At 54.6% G+C, this 9,989-nt stretch overlaps 1 protein-coding gene across 1 annotated transcript; it reads left to right on the top strand.

Annotated features, from left to right (window-relative positions):
- Positions 1 to 352: 352 nt before the first annotated feature.
- LOC119095890 (receptor for activated C kinase 1A) lies at positions 353 to 9,746 on the top strand. The gene is made up of 11 exons (XM_037218749.1): positions 353 to 737; positions 1,334 to 1,406; positions 2,046 to 2,127; positions 2,658 to 2,771; positions 3,715 to 3,802; positions 4,391 to 4,497; positions 5,047 to 5,187; positions 5,545 to 5,625; positions 6,615 to 6,752; positions 8,209 to 8,298; positions 8,922 to 9,746. Exons 1-11 carry the CDS (start codon positions 653 to 655, stop codon positions 9,045 to 9,047), a joined length of 1,125 nt encoding a protein of 374 aa, XP_037074644.1. The 5' UTR covers positions 353 to 652; the 3' UTR covers positions 9,048 to 9,746.
- Positions 9,747 to 9,989: the final 243 nt, after the last annotated feature.

Raw genomic sequence — 9,989 nt, 5'->3', positions numbered from 1 at the left:
CTGTCGGTGTCTGGCCGTCACACGAGACGCAGTCGGTGGAGACCGGGCCATTAGACCAGCCGTCGAATACAAAAGAGGTCGCGTAATCGAAGACACTGAAGACACTGAAAGCATGCACGGATAGGGCTAACAGCGGAGATTTTCCTCTTACCCTCGACGGTGGCAACGGGGCGCATTATTCGGCCCGCTCTTTAGATGCGTGTGATGCGTACCGTCGAACCCAAAACTGCTACACAGTGTTGCGGTTTTGCTTAAAAGAAGCTCTTGCGCTTCAAATGCACGATGCGAAGATGCTAATTTTTGCTATTACCCTTTACCAAAATCTAAACACGCTACCAAAAGAATCGATTTGCTGTCCACAATGTTTGTCTACTCACCCTATTCGATTGTGTATTGACTATCAACTAGTTATACCACCGTGTCACAACCTTACTTTTACTCAGCTTAGCCTCCAGTCATCTACTAGACTCGACACTGGTTGCCTTAGAGGCAGTTCTACTCTATTTCTCCGCTTTGCTGTCGAAAGCCGTCCACCGAAAATTTGTTCCACGCACCAGCTCTGTGACCGAACACAAACCACGCTGAACCGCATCCAGACATCCGCCGGTGCTGCTTCGTCGCCAGCACTAGGGACCCGACCTTCCCCGCCGCCATGTCCAAGCACACCTACCTCTCCTCGGCCTCTGCGTCGGTGACCCGCCGGGGATCATTGGCCGGCTCGGCTAGATCAATGTCAAGTGAGGCCAGAGGCACGCGTCACATATCTGCACAGCTCACATCTTCACACATGCACGTGCCTCGTCGCGCTCAGCTTTTGCTCAAGGGCACTCGTCCCGACGTAGGCGGCTGATCGGACTAGGGTACCGTTTCCTGCGGACCATAGAACGTCTCCGGTCGAACATAAGCCTGTCGGTGGGATCTGTCGTTCTGATACATCGTCTAACTGCATTCATTCTGTACGCGATATCAAAAACATTAAACATGTCCTCCATCGCGTAGCTTGGTCAAGGTACAGCTGGACTTTTGGCTATCCGGTCACAAATGCACGGCTAGTGTTCTCATTTGAAAATTCATTCTATCGTATCTTAGTCCCTCCGTGTTGCCGTTATGCATTATTATTTTACTGTCGCCCAGCTGACACCATTGTCCATTCCCGCAAGGATGCACTGTTTCGTCCGTGCTACCATGAATGGTTCTGTGTATCAGGCTGATCCAGGGCTTGGACCTGCCTCATCAGGGTTCATGTCTGGCTCACCGACGGCCTGCTTTAACCTGAAGGTCTTCCTCATCGGGTCGCTGGGGGCATGACAGCAGGAGTTCCTCTGCTTTCCAGTCGTGAAGCTCCAGGAGCCAGAGTTGGTGCTGAAAGGAGCCATCAAGCCTCTGAAGGCGCTCATGCCTGCCAGGTGAGCGCGCTGCTGATGCTCCAGCAGCGCAGGTCAGACGCTATCACTTATCGGTGGCACCACGTCAAGACCGCACTTCGCCTCTCTTCAGCCATAATTTCACAAACCTTCACTCTACGGGCTGTCGAGACATTTTGAAATGTTTTGAGAAGGTCTTGTAAACATAAGTGTGATACATGTATTTCATCAGGAGAACTTTGCCCTACTGAGCAATAGTATTCGAAGTAAATCCGGTGTGAAACCAACGTGACATAAATATGAATGACTCATTTCTCAGAGCACTGCAAACGCTTCGAGATAACGCACATAACACACCTTCGAGAAACGGCTAATGACGTCCGCCCAACGCATTAATCTACAACATTTAGCATCAGCCCATTTGTTCCACCCGGTGCAGCACATGTGGACAACATAGTTTCGGAAGTCACCCGCGAGGCTCCTTCGGCAGCTGAACGTGGGCGTACAAAACAGCTCCGTGCGATTGCTTTCATCCACAAATCGTCTTTGAGTGCTTGAGCGTCTCCATTCATGACTGTATTTGGCGTGTCATAGTCGCAGGTGTGCATTCCGAGAAGCCTGAGCCTTGATCCGAAATTAAGGCGGTGGGTGGTCAGATTTGCCCGTCTGTACGATTTACAGGCACGCCACCGGCTGCTACTCTGCCCGATTTTCTCCAAAGGGAGACGTTCTCGCAGGAGGATTTGGCAACGGGGCCGTCCTGGTAAGTGTGCGCAGCTATAGGCTTAGGTTTACATCGCAGTAGGATGTTTCAGCAGCTGTCACCACGAAACAACGACGAGCTTAAGTAATTTAGCATGTTATTCCAGAAAAAGAAAATGACGATGTTTTGACGTGCGATTTACGATGCATGTTACGATATCGATGCCATGGACAATTCTGTCAATGGACTATATTTAGGCCCTGCCAGGCTCCCGGTGGCTGAGTTTTGAGTTGCATAGGTTATGGCCCGTGATGCGGTATGTACTTTATGACGCATTCATACACTGCAAACCCGGTGTTTCTTGCGCTTTGCGTATGGTCGTAAATGGACGGAGCATAAATGTCATTGCAAAGACACATAACAATTGCGCTAGGAGACTGCATGTATCGGAACATATTGCAATTGTCAATACCTGCTTGAAATCGTCAACCCGATTAAGAATATTGCAGATCTTGTTGCCACTGAAACCTTGTGCACCGTTATATCGGAACCACGCGCCATTCTGCTGGTACTGATCGCATGTGCCTCAGCTGTATGAGAAGGACGACGAGGGCCTGTACACGAGGCAGAGCACGTTGCGCAAAGGCTCGCGCTACGCGGATGACACGGTCATGGCTGTACGCTTCCATCCCAAGGAGACGCAGGTGCGCAGTGGGGAGGGCACTTCCATCCCAAGGAAAAGCATGTGCCTGGCGGGAAGGGCACTTCCATCCCAGAGAGACGCAGGTGCGCAGCGGGGAGGGCACTTCCATCCCAAGGAAACGCATGTGCCTAGCGGAAAGGGCACTTCCATCCCAAGGAGACGCAGATGCCCAGCGGGGAGGACACTCCCATCCCAAGGAGACGCAGATGCCCAGCAGGGAGGGTACTTTCATCCCAAGGAAACGCATGTGCCCAGCGGGGGAGGGGGGGGGGGGGCACTTCCATCCTAAGGAGACGCAGATGCGCAACGGAGAGGGCACTTCCATCCCAAGGAAACGCATGTGCCCAGCGGGGAGGGTACTTCCATCCCAGGGAAACGTGTGTGCCCAGCGGGGAGGGCACTTCCACCCCAAAGAAATGCATGTGCCCAGCGGGGAGGGCACTTCCATCCTAAGGAGACGCAGATGCCCAGCGGGGAGGGCACTTGCATCCCAAGCAGACGCAGGTGCCCAGCGGGAAGGCACGAAATCACCGTCCATTGCCACGAGGCGATAATCCGAGGATTCGGTCGGAGCTAGATCCGGCTGGGTGAAGCAATCTATTGGGGTGGGTTCATGCTCTGGATTAAATCTGTACAATTTACAGTGGCCTGTATCCTGTGTCCCGCTTACATTCTGTTATGCTTGCAAGTTCATCAGAGATTCTCTGCGGCTGGGCCTCGTAGCTTTAGGCCAGCTCTTCTCTTTGGGTGCTCAGCAAATGTTGGCCATCGTTGAAGCCAGGTGGAAAGTTTGAAACTGGCGTAGGATAAGCGCCACGTCTAAGTTAGTGCTGGCTGGGGTGTAGGGGCTATATTCACCTGCATGCGAGAACATGATGACTCGCTGGGGTGATGGTAATCCGGCCCAGTCCACGGCTTGGCCCATGCCCTTTGCGTGCCCGCAGTACCTCTACTCGTGCGCGGTGGTTGGCACGGTATTCAAGCATAATCTGGCAGGTGGCGCGGACGAGAAGTGCACCAAGTTCTGTGACGGTAAGACCAAGTCTACTTACCGCTGCATAGAGCTGGAGATCAGAAATTTTGCCGCAGGGAGAGATCCAAGCCAGAGGGTCCGATGAAAACCATCGGCTTTTCAGTTTTTGTTTCACAGCAGCGGTCGTTCCGCATATTTCTGATTGGCTCAGTGGAATTTCAGTGGAAGACATTCCTCGACGACGCCCTCAGATCGTTTAGACTGAGATCTCCCTTAAAATTTCAGACCCCACATCAACATTAAATGACTGTTCTCATTGCAGCCGCGCCGATGCCTTACCCTGTTGCGCACGTTGTCTCAACTGAATGGGCGTACGTACACTTCAGGCTAATGAACGCGGCCTCTTTGGTGATCCACTTGGGAGCCTACTTGCCGCACACCAAACAAGTGCCGTCATTTGCCTTGATAACCGCGTCCCATCGCTGGCGTACATGCAACACAATCAGCCCAGTATTCGTCAACACCAGACTGGCTGGCTGTAATTGCTGTCACTCTGCATGAGCTTATTGGTTGAATTCACTTGGCTTATCAGCTTTCTCTTAATGTTCTTCCATGGGTAGCATTTTAAAAAAGCGTGCCTGATGCAGAGAACAACAACCGGATCAACGCCATTGACTTAAACATGACCGGTGAATTTCTGGCCTCCGGAGGAAAGGACCTCAATATTCGTATATACGACACCAAAACACAGGAGGTGAGCGGGAGGCAACCTGAGCCAGCGGGTCGCGAACATTAGTGACTCCTAAATGATACACATTTGATCATTCGAGCTGCATGCGATGTGTTGTGGGCCCAAGTTACACTTTGGGCCGCTTATCCATTACGTTATGCAATCCCCCTCTCCCTGCCGTTACGCAATTGTTAAGCTGGGCGAAACCCCCTCGCCATGGCCACGTTGTGTTAAGTGTTAAGTCCCAAAAAGGTAGCGTCCGTTTGGCTCCCGAATGAGCCAGAGCAGCGAAACAGGGACGGCCGTGTCGCTTACCATCAGAGGAAGCCAGCGTTTTAAGGCTGCTAAAGGTTGAAAAGCTTAGTATGATTCACATTAACGCCCGAGCTTAATGTTATGCTGTCCAGCCCCCCCCCCCCCTCATCCCCCTGGTTACGCTCCAATCGCGCTCCATCATACCCCCTTCTCGCTCCAAGCGCAACGTAACATATGGACGGTCCCTTGGTGCAGATGTACTACATGGTCTGCAATGGGTGATGTACTCACTGCGCATCACACGTTTCACTGCTCTAGCTTAAGCAGGAGTACACTGGCTTCCACATGCACAGCGTCGACAAGGACTCAGGAGGGCACGCGCTCAGCGTGTACTGCATCAAGTTCCACCCGGACCAGCGGGAGGTCCTCCTCACTGGCGGCTGGGACGACACCATCAAGGTGCAGCTACGGCGGCGGCGGGAGCCCCGCCGTGCGCTCAGGCACTGGTTCTAGAACATCACTGTATAGGATCTTCAAGGATGGCACATGATGCAAAATAACTGTTTGTCCATTAAATTGCAAGTGCTCCATCGGGGTTCACTACATTTGGCGGTGCAGCAACGAAAAAGTACAATTTAATCAGCATTAAGAATGATATTAGCATGCATATGGCAGAGACTTACCGTGGTGGGATACTTTACCATCGGCAAGCATAAAGATGACACTTCCAGAGCATTCTGTAAAACGGTTAGTAACCAGATGTCTTGACCTAGTAGCGCAGTGCGCCCGCGTGAGATGCACATGCGCTGTCGTCAGATATGGGACATGAGGACGGAGCCGGGGCTGGTCGGCTCGCTGGGAGGGCCTCACATCTGCGGCGAGGCCATCGACATCAGGGTGAGACGCGGCCGCGGGGTTAACCCCGTCACACTGGGGACAAAGACCCGCCTTCCGGGCCGGGCGCCCGCCACACTGGGTGCAGAGACTCGCCCTCCGGCCCGGGCGCCCGCCACACTAGGTGCAGAGACCCGCCCTCCGGCCCGGGCGCCCGCCACACTAGGTGCAGAGACCCGCCCTCCGGCCTGGGCGCCCGCCACACTGGGTGCAGAGACCCGCCCTCCGGCCCGGGCGCCCGCCACACTAGGTGCAGAGACCCGCCCTCCGGCCCGGGTAACACGCTGAGCTGGAACATCCGCTGGAGTGGCTGAGCAAGCGTCTGGTAGGCTCGAGAGGAGTCCGAGAGCTCCGAGACGCTTACACAGTCGATATGTATTGCTGGCTGACAGCTAAAAGTGGTCGTATGTAGCAGCAGGGCATGATGAGTCGTGCACGTCAAGCAACAATGAGGCGAAGCCATCGCTACTCAGTATACAATTGACCAGCACAGCCTTGTGGATGGCGTCTTGTGCTCGCCAGGATTAGGTGATGACCGTAGAGCGAAGTACACAGCATACAACGCATAGGGAATCTGAGGGAATTTTCAAGAATTTCGAGTTCAAAAATTTCAAGTCTATGTGTGAAACGTAGATGTAGGACCACAACCGTCTAACATTGAGAGTAACTACGGCCGGACACTTGGTCTCTCTTTGAGCACTATCTAGGGGCGCTGCTGGCACGGCTATGTGGTAAAACACTGCAAAACTGCCGGCGAGAAAGGTCATTTCAATTTTTATATAATTATTTTTATATGCCGTTACCCAACAACAGGTAACCAGGAGTCAATGTCATTTATGATGTACATCCAGTCCACAAGTTGCTAGACGCAGTTATCTGACTAAAGTTATATGCCCGCGAAAATCTGCACCAGATATTTGATGACTCGCAATGGCGTGTCCTCCTCGCATGTGGCGCCGCCCTGGCGGCGACTGACGGGGGATGCGCGGCAGGGAGAGACGGTGGTGAGCGGTTCGTGGCAGGCGGAGCAAGCCATCCAACTGTGGGACCTACGCGAACGGCGACCCATCAAGTCTCTCGGCACCTCACACGACACCAAGCTGCAGGGGGATAACCTGTACTCGGTCCAGGTAACGACAGCTGCAGGGGGGTAACCTGTACTCGGTCCAGGTAACGGCAGCTGCAGGGGGATAACCCGTACTCGGTCCAGGTAACGGCAGCTGCAGGGGGATAACCTGTACTCGGTCCAGGTAACGGCAGCTGCGAGGGGGATAATCTGTACTCGGTCCAGGTAACGACAACTGCAGGGGGATAACCTGTGCTCGGTCCAGGTAACGGCAGCTGCGAGGGGGATAACCTGTACTCGGTCCAGGTAACAGCAGCTGCGAGGGGATAACCTGTACTCGGTTCAGGTGACGGCAGCTGCAGGGGGATAACCTGTGCTCGGTCCAAGAGCAGCAGCTGCCCGCGAATAGCCTGTCCTCGGTCCAGGTAACAGCAGCTGCCCGCGGATAACCTGCACTGGGTCCAGGTGACAGCAGCTGCCTGGGGATAACCTGTACTCGGTCCAGGTGACGGCAGCTGCAGGGGAATAACCTGTGCTCGGTCCAAGAGCAGCAGCTGCCCGGGGATAACTTGTCCTCGGTCGAGGTTACAGCAGATGCCGGCTACTGTCTGTCCCAGGCAGTGACAACAGCAAGGCCAGCCGGGCGAAGTCCAGATGGCAATAGCCGCAGATGGCAGTCCCGGCCTACCGCGAGAGCGCTACGTGTCCCTTTTATTTTCATGCGATTTGTTTTACTTGCTACCATGTTTCCATAAAATTTTAAGGTTAAATCCAACATTTTGGAGAGAATATATACTATGAATCATAGCCCGCGATAGGCAGTGCTTATTATGGAAAGCCTTGACACTATAATCCGATCATGAAATTGCAGATCAGCGGCAGAGTTACGTAAAACCTTTCCCTAAGACCTCATGAGTATGTGAGAACGTTGTAAAGCCTCAATCACACGCGCACACTCGCTTCTGAAATGAACCCGGGTTGCCGGCCAGGAGCCGGATATCAACCACTTACCCCTACGGAGAGACAGACGTCACGTGACACTACCCACAACAGAGCGAGCCGATGGCGCCACACCCAGCCGGCTTCAGCTTCTCATCGATGGCCATGATCAAGTGGTGTTTGTCATGCTCGAGGAGGCCGCGAGGAGTGCGGCCAAAGACTGATGGCTCGGTCCAGAGCGAAGCAGAACGCTGTACGCGTGACCGATTCCTCGACACCGCGCATGCCGCTGGTCCACTCACAGACTGTGTTCATGAACCACGGACGACATAGGTCCCGGATAGCTGCATGCATAGGTGGGCAATGTTCATCCAGTCCACCCTGACGGACCTGGCGAGGAGAGCACGTCACAGAAATATACTTGTCTCACCCTCCCAGCTCGTCAAAAATGTGATAGCCTAAGATGGCATCGGTGCAGCTGCCGTCCCACTGCTGCGAGGCCGTAGTGCCCACCTCGGTGCCGCGCGCGCTCCTCGGCGCCGCCGCGGCTGCCACAGCTGACGCCGTTGCCATGCCGGCAGTTCGCCCGCACCGATCCGGACGGCAACCACGTGATCGCGGCTGGTTCGGGCACCAACAGCTTCCAGTACATCAACCACCGCACCGAGAAGGTACGGCGCCGCGCGGCGCCAGTGATCCCGTACAGCCAGAGCGTGGGAATCGGTCATGATCCTGCATCCGTGTGGCGGATACCAGATCACGTGTGACACTTGACGGTGGGTCTTGACCTGGGTTCCGATATTTGTTTGTTGGATCCAGGCACATGGCTGAGAATGGGAGAGACAAGGTGAGGTGCAAGGATCCATGCGGTGTTAGCGTGCTGTCTGCGACGCTGTACCGAGCGTCGCGGAATCCGCACTGAAGTTTGGTAAGCCGTGCAGGGCGAACACGTGTAGGATCATTTTGGGAAGGGGATTGTGGTACTGGGAAGGCCATAGACTATGGACATCAGCACAAGAACAGCACGCGGCGGATCTTGCGGGCTATTTCAAGCATCGAAACAGCAACATTGGAGTGAGGTCCTACAGCGTCGGGTACACAAGTGACCTCTGCCAGCGGCATCATCCTTGGGGATGACGTCACTGACATGCCTGCGTTTGATGCAGACACCACAGAAAACCGCATGAAGAGTCTGCTGTGCACCACACTGCATCGCGCTTCTCACACACAGCATCGCGGCCGATCTGCGTCTAATGACGTCATAACCCTGACCTATGACGTCACCTGTCCGCAGGTGCTCGGCACTGGCACCACGGAGAAGCCGTTCCACACCGTAGACAGCTACGGCCGGACCCTGGTGGCGGCCGGCGGCGACGGCTGGATACGCTTGCTGCACGTGCCACGGCACCAGCACACCTAAAGCTGCAGACTTTGACACAAATGAGGCTGTATCTGCCACGACACGAGCGTATCCGAGGCCGCACGTGTCATGACACCCACACACCTGATACGTATGTGCCACAAGACCAACATGCCTGATGCCCCGTGCCACGAGACCAACACGCCTGGTGCCCCTTACCCAGAGACCAACACGCCTGGTGCCCTGTGCCACAAGACCAACATGCCTGATGCCCCGTACCCAGAGACCAACACGCCTGGCGCCCCGTGCTACAAGACCAGCACGCCTGGTACCCCGTGCTACAAGACCAGCACGCCTGGTGCCCTGTGCCACCGCACCGACACACACCTCGCGTCAGAGATGGAGGTGGAGCAGCGGCGCCGGGTTCGAATCACTCACCATCACATCACCGTGGCCGCCTCCGCGGTTTCTCCTGGTGCCTGTTGGTCAGATGTCAGGCCGGCCGTGCGGACAGGGGACGAATTGGACGCCTGCACCCAATGCCGGCTTGGTGCCTGCTCACGCGTGATATGCTTGGTTGCTAGTTTGCCGAGTTACTTGTGTCGCTATGTTACTTGTTTGTGGGCGAGGAGGAGCATCACACAGCGTGGGAAGACCTGGAACCTTAGTTTTTGTCAAACGGCTTGTTGTCCATCTAAAAGGCCTGCGGGTGCAGTGGACATTGTGTTTACCACTTCCATTATTGCTTTTGTCAGGTACAAAACGTGTGATAAAAACGTCTATCTACCTTCGTTGTGCGTTGCGGCAGAGCAATCCAACGGCATCCAAGAACATTGATTATTTCAAGGCAATTGTCGTCCCAGTGGTCGAATGGCTTGAGCGCTACAACACGACTTCCCCAGCACTTATAGGAAAACCTTCGTCGAGGATGCTCCTGTCGATCTTGATGGAGTCCACAGCGGTGTGCTGAAGATCCCCTCGCACCACTACTGCTATGGACAA

The sequence above is a fragment of the Pollicipes pollicipes genome, unplaced genomic scaffold (assembly GCF_011947565.3).
Source record: "Pollicipes pollicipes isolate AB1234 unplaced genomic scaffold, Ppol_2.1 Scaffold_4219;HRSCAF=4965_pilon_pilon_pilon, whole genome shotgun sequence".
Lineage (NCBI taxonomy): Eukaryota > Metazoa > Arthropoda > Thecostraca > Pollicipedomorpha > Pollicipedidae > Pollicipes > Pollicipes pollicipes.
This window is presented reverse-complemented; position numbering and strand designations above follow the sequence as displayed.

Coding starts and splice junctions, on each gene's coding strand:
- LOC119095890 (XM_037218749.1), top strand. CDS start 653: ATGTCCAAGCACACCTACCTCTCCTCGGCCTCTGCGTCGGTGACCCGC. Junction 2,128..2,657: donor TTGGCAACGGGGCCGTCCTG/GTAAGTGTGCGC, acceptor CATGTGCCTCAG/CTGTATGAGAAGGACGACGA. Junction 4,498..5,046: donor ACGACACCAAAACACAGGAG/GTGAGCGGGAGG, acceptor TCACTGCTCTAG/CTTAAGCAGGAGTACACTGG.